Genomic DNA, 14,990 nt, shown 5'->3' with positions numbered 1-14,990 from the left:
CTGCTCGCCGTGGCAAGCTTTCGTAGTAGAGCGGTGCATAGGCCTGCTCAAGATGCAGTTCCGTTGCCTGGACCACTGGTGCCCCGCAGTCTGACCCTGTGCAGGCCTCCAGTATCATAACTGTGTGCTGCATCCTGCACAACATCGCACAGCAATGGGGAGACCAGTTGGAGGAGGAGGAGTGGTGACAGGCCGAAGTGGATGTCCTGCCATGTAATTTTCTTTGTTCTTTGAGCCACTGCAGGCACCACACCCCCACCTTGCTTCCCTCCCACCCATCTCCACCCCCCCGACCCTCGCCCTCTCCCCCCCACCCTCTCTCCCCCCCACCCCCTCTCCCCCCCACCCCCTCTCCCCCCCACCCCCTCTTCCATCTCCCCCCCACTCTCTCTCCCATCTCCCCCCCACTCTCCCCGTCTCCTCCCCACCTCCTCTCCCATCTCCACCCCCCACCCACTCTCCCCATCTCCTCCCTACCCGCTCTCCCCGTCTCCGCCCCCCACTCTCTCCCGTCTCCCCCTCCCACTCTCTCCCATCACCTGCACCCTTCCGCTCCCATCTCCCCCACCCCTCTCATCACCTCCAACCCCTCTCCCCGTCACCCCCCCACCCTCTCTCCCCGTCTCACCCCCACCCTCCCTCTTCATCTCCCCCCACCCTCTCTCCCATCACCCCCACCTTCCACTCCCATCACCCCCACCCCCCTCCCATCACCCCCACCCCCCCTCCCATCACCCCCAACCCCCCTCCCATCACCCCCAACCCCCTCCCATCACCCCCAACCCCCTCCCATCACCCCCAACCCCCTCCCATCACCCCCACCCCCCTCCCATCACCCCCACCCCCCTGCTCCCATCACCCCCAACCCCCTCTCATCTCCCCCATCCCCCCTCTCATTTCCCCACCCCCCCTCTAATCTCCCCCATATCCTCTCGCTTCTCTCACAGCCCTCTCTCATTACCCTCCACAACCCACCTTCTTTTCATTCTCCCTCCCACCCTCTCTCCCACCCCTCCCATCTCTCTCTCCCATCTCTCCCTCCCACCCTCTCTCCCATCTCTCCCTCCCACCCTCTCTCCCATCTCTCGCACCCTCCCCCTCTCGCATCTCCCCCGCCCTCCCCCTCTCGCATCTCCCCCGCCCTCCCTCTCCCGCATCTCCCCTGCCCTCCCCCTCTCGCACCTCCCCCGCTCTGCCCCGCCCTCTCGCATCTCCCCCGCCCTCCCCCTGCCCTCTCGCATCTCCCCCGCCCTCCCCCTGCCCTCGCATCTCCACCACCCGCCCCCTTCCCCCTCGCATCTCCCCCACCCTCACCCTACCCCCTCGCATCTCCCCCGCCCTCCCCCTGCCCTCTCGCATCTCCCCCACCCTCTCCCACCCTCTCTCATCCCCCCCACCCTCTCGCATCGCCTCCCCCACCCTCTCTCATCCCCCCCACCTCTCGCATCCCCTCCACCCTCCCCCACCCTCTCGCATCCCCTCCCCCACCCTCTCTCATCCCCCCCTCCCCCACCCTCTCTCATCCCCCCTCCCCCACCCTCGCTCATCCCCTCTCCATCTCATCCACTCCCCCTCCCCCACCCTCTCTCCTCTCCCCCACAGCCCCCTCCGATCTCTCCCCCCAACCCTCTCTCCCACCATCCTCTTTCCCACCTCCCCCACCCATCCCCACCCTCTCTCCTCTCCCCCACCCTCTCTCCTCTCCCCCTCCCCCACCCTCTCTCCCCTCCCCCACCCTCTCTCCCCTCCCTCCTCCCCACCCTCTCTCCTCTCCCCCTCCCCCACCCTCTCTCTTCTCCCCCTCCCCCAGCCTCTCTCCTCTCCCCCACCCTCTCTCCTCTCCCCTCCCCCTCCCCCCTCCCCCCCTCTCCCCTCCCCCCTCCCCCACCCTCTCTCCCCTCCCCGCCCCCCCACCCTCTCTCCTCCCCCCTCCCCCACCCTCTCTCCCCTCCCCGCCCCCCCACCCTCTCTCACCTCCCCGCCCCCCCACCCTCTCTCACCTTCCCCCCCACCCTCTCTCCTCTCCCCTCCCCCACCCTCTCTCCTCTCCCCCTCCCCCACCCTCTCTCCTCTCCCCCCTCCCCCACTCTCTCTCCTCTCCCCCCTCCCCCACCCTCTCTCCCCTCCCCCTCCCCCAACCTCTCTCCCCTCCCCCTCCCCCAACCTCTCTCCCCTCCAACCTCTCCCCCACCCCCTCCCCCCTTCCCCACCCTCTCCCCTCTCCCCCTCCCCCACCCTCTCTCCCCCTCCCCCACCCTCTCTCCCCCTCTCCCCCTCTCTCCTCCCCCACCCTCTCTCCCCCTCCCCCACCCTCTCATCTCCTCTCCCTTCCCCACCCTCTCTCATCTCCCCCACCCTCTCTCATCCCCCTACCCTTCCACACCCTCTCATCCCGCCTCCCCACCCGCTCTCATCCCACCAACTCAACTCCGAGAAACATCACAACCAGTTAATGGGCCTCGGCTGGCATTGATAGCAAGGCTGGAGGATGATGACGACTCGTTGTAAGGTGGGAGGGCATGACAGGGGGTCCTGTTTGACTAAGGTCCGGTGGATGGTGGGGAAAGTAGAGCAGGCAGTCTATAACATTTGGCCGAGTATTGCGCAGCACAGCAGTCTGCGCCTCGATGCATGGAATTGGGGAACACTCTCACGAGGGGGTCACATGGAATTGGGGAACACTCGACTGAGGGGGTCGCCCGCCCCTCTACCATGGCTACATTCGCGGCCGGATGCCCCTAAAGGAGCACGCAGTGTCCGAGGGCACTGTTGATGCCTTCTGTGCCCGTTAGGCACCTCAGGGGCTGGGTGTATTATCAACCCCTTTAATCACATTTTAGTTTGATGTTTGAAGTTTATGTTCTACTTTGTCTTTTGTTCCGGGCGATTCCCTTCTTTTTGGGGGCTGCCCCGTTTAATCTGTCCCTCAATTAATTTGATTTAGTTTATTTGTTTAGTCAAAAACATTGACTACTGGTGACCTTCACCCGTGTCCTCTTCGTGAAACTACAACTTTCTAATCTTGTGTGGCCTACTGCTTTGTCTCGGTGCTCTCCCAGGATGCACATTGGAGGTGGAGGTGTCCAGCTGTGATGCACTCCCCATTGCCTGTGATGCCCTCGGCGGGCGAGACCTGGAGGGCACCGGCTGACTTGTGGATGACACCGTTTCTGTGCCACCCTGTTCATCTAGCTGGCCCCAAGATGCCCCGGTGTGAGGAAGGGGGAATTGGAAGGTCTCGTGACATCCGGAGTCTCCTGGGTAGAAAGTCCCGGCATAGGCTCGAGCCCTTCCTCCTCCCTTGGGGTGCCCAGAGATCCTGGGGACAATCCTTGGGACGCCAGGATAGCTGGACTGAGCTCCAGAAGCTCTGGCGTCACCTAGTTCTGCTCATCCTGGAGGCCCAGAAACATCTGTCCCATGGATTGTGATCCCTCAGCCCTAGCCTTCTGAGACTGGGCCAAGTGCTGGTGCTTCTCCACTACAGCATTCTGTGAGTGAGCCAGGCTCTGGAGGCCCTCAACATTAGCCCTCGGAGACAGCCAAGGCCTGTTGTGCCTCCTGAATGCCAGCAAGAGTCCCAGCCATGGCCAGCAGTGTCTCCAACATGCCTCCGACATCCATGGCTACGTGGGGGATGGAACGGGGGGGGGGGGTTGAGGCCAGCAATCAATGCTGGGAGGGCTTTTTTGCAATCTTCCAGAGGTGTGCGCATACGTGGGGTCCTGTTTATCATGTCGATTTCAGTCTCTTTAGCGGGAATAGGCCCCATCCTCTGGTTCTTAATAATAATCACGCTAGTGATCTCTGCAGTGCAGAGTGTGGGAGATTTGTTTCGGAAAACACACTGAAAACACCAGCGTGATTTACTCCAGTTTTCATGCAAATTCAACGCTTAGAATTTTTTGGGGAGAATTCCAGCCACGACCTTCACATTGCTTTTTTCCTTGACGTGATTAATTTCCACTCCCCAATTTCAGCCTGCAACAGTGATGGCATTTGCCCCCATTCTTCCAGGCCAGCACTTGTCCTGCTCAGATCTCTCCTTCTCACATTTTCCATTCGAAAAAATGCTCTGTACCCTAGATCCCTATGCAAACCCGCTTAATTATATCAACAACAGCGTCATGTGTTAATTGAATATCAATTGTATTGAACTTTATGTGACGAAGATCACTGATCACATTTTTCAACAAGTGTGAACCACCCGGGTTCCTGGGGGAGTTTGAGGGTGAGGGAGGTTGGTGCAGGGCTGAGGACTCAATCATAAAAGAAATGAACACAGAAGGAGAGTGAAAATGTTTTATTGCCTCTTAGGTGCTATTGTAAGAGGCATTTCAGAGACTGGAAAAGGTAATGGGATGTTTGAGAAAGCAGCCAGCCATCATGATCCAAAATAGAGCCAATCATATGGGAAATTAAAGTTCCGCAAAAGGATACCAGGAAGCAAGCTTTAAAATCATTCAAGGGCAGTAATCTCCAGATCATCTTCCCAATATTGATCTAGAATAAAAATTGATCGGAATCCCAATACTTCTGCTTGGCATGCAATTGCATTACCATTGCTGAGTTCCCCACTAACAACATCCTGCGGGTTACCATTGACCAGAAACTAACTTGACCAGTCATATAAATGTGATTGCAAGGACAGGTCAGAGGTTGGGTATAATGTGGCAATGGCTCACATCTGGATTCCCCCAAAGCCTGTCCACCACATTCAAGGCACAAGTCAGGAGTGTGTTGGAATACTTTCCACTTGTCTGGATAAGAACAGCTCCAGTGACACTCAAGAAGCTTGTGGGCATCCAGGACAAAAAGGTCCATTTGATTGGCACCCCACCCATCACCTTAAACATTTATACCCTCTACCATCAGCTGCAGTGTGTACATCAATAATTTGCACGGCTTCTTTGACAATACTTTCAAAACTCCCGACCCCTTAGAAGTACTAGGACAGCAAGTGCATTGGAGCACTACCACCCGCAAGTTCCCCAACACCCTGACTTGAATCTATATTGCCATCCCTTCACTGTTTGAGTCAAATAACTGGAATTTCTTCCCTGTCAGCAGGGAGTTGGAGCTTTGTAGAGCTACACCCACAAAACGCAGGAAAGATCATAACTCAATAAAATCAATAGATCTTTTGCTGGACAAGGTTATAAAAGGATATGGAGCCAAAGCAGCTGGATGGAGTTAAGATACAGATCATGATTAATGAATGGTGGATCCGGCTCATAGGGCTGAATGGCCTGTTGCTACTCTATGATCCTATCTTCCCCTCCACTGGCGTTAGGTTGGTTGGCCTGTAATTGCTACTTTTTTTTTGAACAGGGCCATAACATTTGCAATCTACCATGTCTAAGGAGGATTCGAAAATTCCACCATTACTCCTCCTCCTTCAGACATCATGCCCTAAGGAGGTGATGGTGATCACTGGCTTCCATTAGACTTGGCAAAAATACTGCTATGGTTTGCCATTGCCTTGTGTCATATGGCTGACCAGAAAACTCCTGCTCTTAATGCCTGTCATTGGGTGTATTGAAGAATTTACAGGCTGATAGTCGGCTTGTTTGGCCATATTAAGAATGCACCATCTGTGGCCATCAATTGCTGGAATGGGGCGTGAACCCAAAGTTTTGGTTGCAGAGGAAGGGCGTTGCCGCTGCAACACAATCCCTTCCATCATTGCTACCTTCAGTAATTCAGGATGGATTCCATCTGAACTGGGTGACTTTTCTACTTTTGAGTACTACTAACCTTTAAAATATTGCCTCTTTGTCCAACTTAATCCCAACAAACATTGCTAGCCCTTCTAACAACAATCTCTTCTATAAAGAAGATTGATGCAAAGTACTCATTTAGTACTCAGCCTCCCTTTTAAGTAGATAGTCATATGTCAAACATACTTTAAGGAGTCTGAAAAAATGACCCTAAAGCCAAAAAAATGAAATTATAGCAAAGAAATTCACTTCTTTGACACCACTTTTTTAAAAAATGCAAGTTCTCCCATTTTCATTTCTTAATTGCAAGCATGTCTCCAATTTGCCTCTTCCTCATCTTCCTCCTCCATATCAGAATTCAATAACCTCTCTTTATTTTCAATCATATAGATAAGAGACTAAAATATAAAAGAAAGTTTTGTTTACCAGATCAGGACTAGGTAAAATTACAAATTTCATATATATACTGCATCACATGGTAGGGTACCATATCACAGAAATAACTGAAACAAACTTTCACAAGATATGTATGGGTGCATTTCATTCAAATTGTTTCAAATAGGTGTCGATGCTCTATTGCACATACCTACATATCAAAAGTAAACATGCTATTTAACACTTCTATTGTTTTCATGTGACCCTGTCAAATGAAACAATGATTGTGCCATGTCAAAGGCATACTTCCTTCTTTCCAACAATTTACCCTTTTGCCTCTAGTGAAAGGCGACAAGATCTCTTTACAATGTGTCGTCTTTTTCAATAAATTTTGCATGAAAACACGTTACTCAAGCACAAAGTTGCCTGCTGTCACATTGGAAGTGTGATAAATGTTTAATGAAAACAACACCACACAGCTTGGTGTCAGACAACAGAAATCACATAAGCTCGCTTTGATCTGAGCAGACACTTAAAAGAGGTTCTATGCATGCTTCATGCTGCAGAACTCTGTAACCTGTATGCTAATGATGTAAAATTAACATAATAACTTCCTGCATCATGGGATGCGGGTTGGGGGGGGGGGGGGGCTTGTGAAGGGAGGGGGGATGGGAGGGATGTGTGGGCTGTGGGGGGTGTGGGAGGGCAAGAGTATTCAAAAAAAAAAGACAGGCCGATAGAGTTTAACGATGCTGTCAGACTGAAAATTTCTGAGTATTATTTGTTTAGAAAACACTCCATCAAAAACAACAAAATGCAGACGAGAAACAGTGTAAAGCATGCACTGAAATTTTAATTCCAACTTGTCTCTGTACATCTTAACAGATATAAAACACATTAATCATCACATCAATGTTTGATCTGAAGTACTATCATGTATTCTTCCCAAACAAATGAATTCAATTTTGAGTAATATAATTATATAATAACTCAAAACTCAAGAAATATTAGAATGGCCTCTCATCCTTTACTATAAACAGCAAGGAAAAATCAGCTAAATTCAGGCAAGTATCTTTTGATTTGGAAAGGAAACTAGATGCATTTAGAATGTCAGGACACAGGTCCGTTTTTCCCGACATGACTGTAGGCTTTCTTTGGGTGGTTCCCAAGTATTTAAATAATTTTAAAGCAAAAAAACTGTTCAATTATTGCACATCAACGTATCAAGTAATCATCTTTGTCCAATGTAGCTATTGTACATTCCAGATGTCCCATAAATACTTATTTAGAAGTTGCTGTTTCTGGCAAGTGCCTGTTATGAGCTTAAAACAGTTTAAACATTGCTCATTCCTAAATTCTTTCTTTAAAAAAACATTCAGAAAGGTTTGTGAATGCAATTTATGCATGGTTTACCAAACTCCAGCATCCAAACCATATTGTTACTATCCAAGTTGGTGTAGACGGAGAGATCCCAGAATGGAATCCTGACTCAAAAGACCACAACTTTTACTTTCCTTTAGAAAACGTGGAGAAGCAGAGTCACAGGACCGCTAATTAGTTTAAACAAGAAAAAAAACATGCATTAAGCATGAAAGGTTGGATTATGCTGCAATATTCCTTTACTCCCCAGCCCTCTCCTTCCCCAGGTTAACAAATATACACAGATTTTAAGATTAACTCAGATTACAAAGTACATCTTAAACTACAATAGACCCAGGAACGCACAGTCCCAATTGTGACGATGCTGTGCCTATAAGAAATGTATTTTCTATCATGTTTCTGGTGAAGGCTGTGTTTATACTTCAACTCTGTTCAACGATGCCGAATTGTCCACAACGGCAGCTCACATGCTGAACATGCAGAAGGTTAATTGCTCCTAATTAATGGAGTGTTTGCTTTAATCTGGCCTTGTGTAATATTGTTATTCTTAGAGTTGTTCCCTGGGGTTTCAGAGTAGGGTTTGTTTAGGTTGACAGGAAGAAAATCATGTGTGGGTGGAGCTAGGCTTACAGAGCGAGAGAAAAAAAAATCAGGCAGCTGTAGTTTGAATTTGAAAAAAAGCAGTAGCTCTTTTCCTTCTCTCTCTCTTTCTGGAAATTGAAGTCTGAGGACCTGCTAGAAAATATGTATCTCTCATCAGAGTTTTGCAAAAGGCAAGAGATGTTTTCTCCCTCCCTTTCTCACTGCAGTACAACTGTGAGACAACAGGTCTTCCTTTGAGGCTGTTGTCTGAGAGTCAGAAGACAGGTGAGTCTCTGTATCTCTGTCCAGAGGGGTTAAAAGGCTGGAGCACTGGGAATTCACACAAGCCTGTGTGTCTTGCTAACTGATTCTTAAGAGGAAATTATGTCTGTGGGGATATTGCTTAAATTGAAGCTAATAGAAATAGCAAGCAGTTAAGAATCATACCTCGTCATGTTTAAGTATTTCGACTGGTAACGGTTACACTAATTCTTTTTGCTATATTTTAACTGTGTTGTCAAATGAAGTTTGTTTCAATAAAAAATTTCAATCACAGCTGGAGCGAAACACGTTATGCTCACATTAATGCCAAAATCAAAAATAGTTGGGATCTCGGCTAACTTCATAATATATTGTGGAGTTTCTAAACTGGTCCCGAACACTTCAAGCATGCAGATTGGCGGTAATCAAATACCCTCTTCACTCTGAACCCAAGCAAACATCTGTGAATTTCTCCCCAAAATCCCCCCAAAACGATTGTCATATGAGAGTTTCCAAACTCCACACCCAAAAAAAAAAGTTTTAAAATCTTCTTTCACAACAATGCGTCTGCTAAGAAAAACCAAGCAGCGTTTCTTAATGACTATCGGCCAGTGGCTCTGACATCCATCATTATGAAATGCTTCAAAAGGCTAGTCATGGCACGAATCAATTCCAGCCTCCTGGGCTAGCTGAATACACTACAGTTTGCCTATCGCCACAACAGGTCCACAGCAGACGACATCTCCCTGGCACTGCAGTCAACCCTGGAACACCTAGATAACAGGGACACCTATGTCAGACTCCTATTTATTGACTACAGCTTAGCCTTCAACACCATTATTCGCTCAAAACTCATCTCCAAACTCCGTGGCCTGGGTCTCGGCACCTCCCTCTGCGACTGGATCCTGAACTTTCTAACTCACAGACCACAATCAGTAAGGATAGGCAACAACACCTCCTCCATAATCATCCTCAACACCAATGCCCCACAAGGCTGTGTTCTCAGCACCCTACTATACTCCTTATACACCTATGACTGTGTGGCCAAATTCATCTCCAATTCGATTTTCAAGTTTGCTGACGACACCACCGTAGTGGGTCGGATCTCAAACAATGACAAGACAGAGTACAGGAATGAGGTAGAGAATCTGGCTAACTGGTACAGCAACAATAATCTCTCCCTCAATGTCAACAAAACGAAGGAGATTGTCATCGACTTCAGGAAGCGTAAAGGAAAACATGCCTGTCTACATCAACGGGGACGAAGTAGAAAGGATCGAGAGCTTCAAGTTTTTAGGTGTCCAGATCACCAACAACCTGTCCTGGTCCCCCTATGCCGACACTATAGGTGAGAAAGCCCACCAATGCCTCTATTTTCTCAGAAGGCTAAGGAAATTTGGCATTTCAGCTACGACTCTCACCAACGTTTACAGATGCATCATAGAAAGCATTCTTTCTGGTTGTATCACAGCTTGGTATGGCTCCTGCTCTGCCCAAGACCGCAAGGAACTACAAAAGGTCATGAACGTAGCCCAATCCATCACGCAAACCAACCTCCCATTCTTTGACTCTGTCTACACTTCCCGCTGCCTCAGCAAAGCAACAGCATAATTAAGGACCCCATGCACCGCGGATATTCTCTCTTCTACCTTCTTCCGTCGGGAAAAAGATACAAAAGTCTGAGGTCACGTATCAACTAACTCAAGACAGATTCTTCCCTGCTGCTGTCAGGCTTTTAAATGGACTTACCTTGCATTAAGTTGATCTTTCTCTACACCCTAGCTATGACTGTAACACTACATTCTGCACTCTCTCATTTCCTTTTCTATGAACGGTATGCTTTGTCTGTATAGCACGCAAGAAACAATACTTTTCACTGTATGTTAATACATATGACAATAATAAATCAAATCAATAATAAATTAAATCAAATCAAATCAATGCTTTCCATCCGCAGTTTGCATCCCAAAATTCAGTCCAGGTTTTCTAAATTAGTCTTTCAAACAAAGTTTCTGCTCCACTTTTAACAACAATTCTAGTAACTGGGTTTTATAACTCCATTATCAATTCCCAGACTCCCTTAAGATGGCATCAAGCTTTTGATTTGCCTCTCAAGTCTGCTTTCCCACTTGAATTCTGGTTACTGCAACTATCTCTTTCACTCACAACACTTTGTCTGCTTTCCTAGAATTCTCCTCTGAAAGGTACTTTGTTCTCTGTGCTCTTAACTTCAGTCTTAAGGCATTCTTTCTGTCCCAATTCCCCCGTTATCTGGACTGCATCTGGTTCTTCAAGAAGTCTGCCTCTTTGCAGCTCCCTTGTCATGTCCAGCTTCTTCTGGCAGAGTTGAGAGATGCTCACTCCCCATTGGCTTATCTTCAACTCCAAATAAATTCAGCAAAAAACTAAACTTAAATGCCTTTCTATCTTAAAAGGGCCTTCAGTTGCGAAGCAGCACCCACATACTTCTGTTGGTTTACTCTTCACTCTGTACCCTCTCTAAGCACAATAGGAGAACAGTTGGAATTGAAACCAATCCCTACACATACAAAAACTTTTGTCCAGCATGAATCTAACTATAGTTTTTAACTGGGCTCTGAAAAAGAGTCATTCAGACTCTCAAGGTTAGCTCTGTTCTCTCTCCAAAGATGCTGTCAGAACTGCTGAGATTTTCCAGCATTTTCTGTTTTTGTTTCAGATTCCAGCATCCACAGTAATTTGCTTTTATGATAGTTCTTCCCCTTCCTTACACAGAAACATTAAATTAAACTCACTTAAAACTATGCTGTATTTCTAAATATAAATCCCTTAAAACTACTTTTGTTTTCCTAACAATATGGTTGAAGATTTTGCAAAATGACAGAAGGAAATCATTACACACAGCACTATTTAACAGAGAAGAAAACTACTGGGCTCATTGCATCTGCACTGGCTGTTTTTACAATCGTCCTGCAAATTGCTATTGTTCAATTATACATCAAATTCCTTTTTTGAAAGTTCTGACTGAATCAGCATCCATAACCCTTTCAGGTACTTCATTCCAGGTAATAACTCACTGCGTAAATAAACACATTTAATTTCCCAACTGGATTTTTGCCCATTATTTGGTTCCCGATCCCCTCATCAGTGGAAAAAGTCCCAAACTACATAAAACCCCTCATCATTTTGAAAACCTCTATTAAATCTTCCCTTAATTTTCTCCGCTGTAAGAAGAATAAATCTATCCGCACTAATCTCTCTACATAACTGAAGGCCTGATTCTACATCCTCCAAGAGGTTCTGATAGCCTTCCTGATGTGTATTGCTCATAATTTGACATGTAACTCCAGCTGAGACTTAACAATTGATTTCTGAATGTACAGCATAACTTCCTTGATTTTGCAAACACTGCCTCTATTAATAAAGTCAAGGATCCCATATGATTTTTAAAAATGCTTCTCAACTTCTCCTGCCAACTTCAATGATTTGTGGGTGTAAACTTCTAAGTCTCTTTCTCCCTGCGCCCCATTTAAAATTGTACTATTTAATTTATATTGCCTTACATCTGCCTATTTTCTTCCAAACTACATCACGTGCAGAGAAATACAAAGATTCATGAAAAACGTTTTCCAAGTGACAGGTTGTTTTCATTCATTCACGAGATGTGGGTATCGCTGGCTAGGCCAGCAATTATTGCCCATCTCTAAATACCCTTCAGAAGACAGTGGTGAGCTACTATCTCAAACTATTGAAGTCCATGTGATGTAGCTGCATCCACAATGCTGCTAGAAAGGGAGTTTGATCCAGTGACAGTGAAGGAATAGCGATATAGTTCCAAGTCAGGATGGTGTGTGTCTTGGAGGGGAACTTGCAGGTGGTGGTATTCCAATGCATCGGCTGCCCTTGTACTTCTAGGTGTTCGAGGTTGTGGGTTTGGAAGGTACTGTCAAAGAAGCTTTGGTGAATTATTGCAGAGCATCTTGTAGATAGTACACATTACTGTCACTGCATGTCGATGGTGAAGGGAGTAAATATTTAAGGTAGTGAAAGGGGTGCTGACCTTTTCTGGATGCTGCCGAGCTTCATGAGTGTTATTGGAGCTGCACTCACCCACGCAAGTGGAGAGTGTTCCACCACACCCCTGACTTGTGCCTTGTAGATGGTGGGCAGGCTTTGAGAGTCAGGTGGTCAGTTACTCTCCGTAGACGTCCCAGCCTCTGACCTGCTCTTGTAGCCACAGCATTTACATGGCTGGCCCAGTTCAATTTCTGGTGAATGGTAATCCCCAAGATGTTGATAGAGGGGGATTCACTGATGGTAATGCCATTGAATGTCAAGAGGAGAGTTAGATTCTCTCTTGTTGGAGATGGCCATTGACTGGCACTTGTGAGACGCAAATGTTACATGCTATTTGTCAGCCCAAACCTAGATATTGTCCTGGTCTTGCTGCATGTGAACACACTGCTTCACAAATGTGCAATCATCAGCAAACATCCCTACTTATGAAGGAGAAAAGGTCATTGACATAGCTTCTGAAGATGGTTGGGCCTAGAATACCAACCTGATGATTTCCTGCAGTGATCTATCAGGCATACACAGTATTATCAAGCAGATTGTAACACAATGGCTTGGAAACTTGTGACATGAAGGTGAAGCTGGTAGCAAAAATAAAATTGCTACATTTAATCACATGTATATTAATGCTCCACAAACCATTTGAATTGCGCAGCTCAGATTTGTACAGATATAATCAAAACAGTTTAACATGCAATACTATCAATTTCTACACGCAACACTAAACAAGTATGTGAATAAACTATTTTTGCAAATACTCCTGAATGAGGAATATCTGATATGATAGACAACAGTCTACATGCATTACCTAACAAGGCCATTTTAAATCGAAAACCATGATAACCTATAATTATTTCTTACCCTTTATCGCACCGTGATTCCCTTTGTTTTTCTTTCTCCCGGTCCCTTTCTCGCCCTTTGTCTCTGCCTTTCCGTCTTTCCCTTTCTCTCGATCTGCTGCGGCTGTAGCTTCGTCTGCGGCTTGATCGTTCACTGCTTCGGCTGTGGGACCGTTGCCGATGTCTCGTTCTTGAACTATTGCGAAAGTATTGAAGACATTAAAACCCATTCTCTCTTCTCTATTCTAGACATTTAAAAGAGAAATTCAATTATTCCTCAATAACTTTCAGGCAAAGGCACTCAAATGAGTCATGTCGCTAAAAAAACTATTTGCCAACAATTTCCCAAAGAGTAAATCTTCAACCTCATCCAGTCATGAAAGCCATTACAATGATTTGATGATGGCTTTTGAAAGTATATCAATAAATAAAATACTTTTTCCAATAAGGAGAAGAAAACTATAGATGAATCACATTAGGTTGAAACTGATTTCAGATGCATCCTAACAAACTGTTTAAGAATTGTATTAATGCAGGCTTGGGAACAGGCCAGCTGCCCATTTTCTTGCAATAGGAAGTAATACCTGAATGATGAAGGCTGTTTCTTAATGTTCAGGAATGATTCTTCTTGTATATAGTATATTTGGGTTTTGCCCCATGAAGCAATGCCCTGGTAATTCTCAAGGTGTATTGCTTCCAAGTATGGGGCAACAGAAAAAGAAAAGAGAGTACAATTGCTCAAGTGTTCATCTTTCTATCACTTTTTTTGCTTCCTCTCAGGCTCCAGATTTGTAGCTGCTGTAAGGCAATCCAAGAGTACTGAGACCCATTTGCTGCATGTCACTGATTAAAGCGACCATGGGAAAAAATTTAAAATCCTTTCAACCAGTACATTAAAGCAAAAATGTTCAGTTTTGAAACTTAATGATATTATCTTCCTGTCTACATAGCAGTTGCATCTTTGGGAGATTTTAGTTTGTCACACTGCTGATCAATCTTTATACTCTTTCTACTTCAGGACAACAATTTGCATTTATATAGCACATTTAAGTAACAAAACATTCCAAAGTCCTTCAAAGTTGAGGCAGAACCGAAGAATTAATGAATCGTACAATGGTTACAGCACAGAAGGCCATTTAACTCTTCCAGCTCATGCCGACCTCTCTATAAGAGCAATTTAGCTAGTACCCCTCTTTCGCAATAGTCACAATTCTATTCTCTTCAGGTGCTCATCCAATTTTCTTTTGAAAGACATAATTAAGTCTACCTCCACCACAGATAGAGCAGCACAGTGGTTAGCACTGCTGCCTTACAGCGCCAGGGACCCGTTTAATTCATGCCCTGGGTGACGGTCTGTATGGAGTTTATACATTCTCCCCTTGTCGACGTGAGTTTCCTCCAGGTGCTCTGCTTTCCTCCCACAGTCTAAAAATATGCTGGTTAGATGGATTGGCCATGGTAAATGTGTGGGATTACGGGAAAAGGGCCTGGGTAAGATACTCTGTCAGAAAATCGGTGCAGGCTCGATGGACGAAATGGCCTCCTTCTGCAATGTAGGTATTCTATGAATCCACCACTTTCTGTACAGAGAAGTTTTTTCTCATATTGCCGTTGGTTCTCTTGCCATTCACCGTAAACCAATGTCCTCTAGTTTTCGACTTTTCAATCGGGGGAACATTTTCTCCCTATCTACTCTGTCTAGATCCCTAATGATTTCGAACACCTCTATTAAACCTCCTTTCAACCTTCTTTTCACTCAGAAAAACAATCCCAGCTTCTT

The 14,990-nt window shown here is 46.3% G+C and overlaps 1 protein-coding gene across 3 annotated transcripts in view; it reads right to left on the bottom strand.

The window, feature by feature from the left end:
* The window catches only part of rsrc1 (arginine/serine-rich coiled-coil 1), a 385,706-nt gene that overhangs the window by 295,884 nt on the left and 74,832 nt on the right, over positions 1-14,990 (bottom strand). For all 3 annotated transcript variants that reach the window (XM_078209009.1, XM_078209010.1, XM_078209011.1), the window contains exon 5: positions 13,233-13,406. In XM_078209009.1, the coding sequence (XP_078065135.1) occupies positions 13,233-13,406 (174 nt within the window). The remainder of the gene's footprint in view (positions 1-13,232; positions 13,407-14,990) is intronic.

This window comes from Mustelus asterias, chromosome 3, assembly GCF_964213995.1.
Source record: "Mustelus asterias chromosome 3, sMusAst1.hap1.1, whole genome shotgun sequence".
Taxonomy (NCBI): domain Eukaryota; kingdom Metazoa; phylum Chordata; class Chondrichthyes; order Carcharhiniformes; family Triakidae; genus Mustelus; species Mustelus asterias.
The sequence above is the reverse complement of the archived record's forward strand: the minus strand, read 5'-3'. Positions and strand labels throughout refer to the sequence as shown.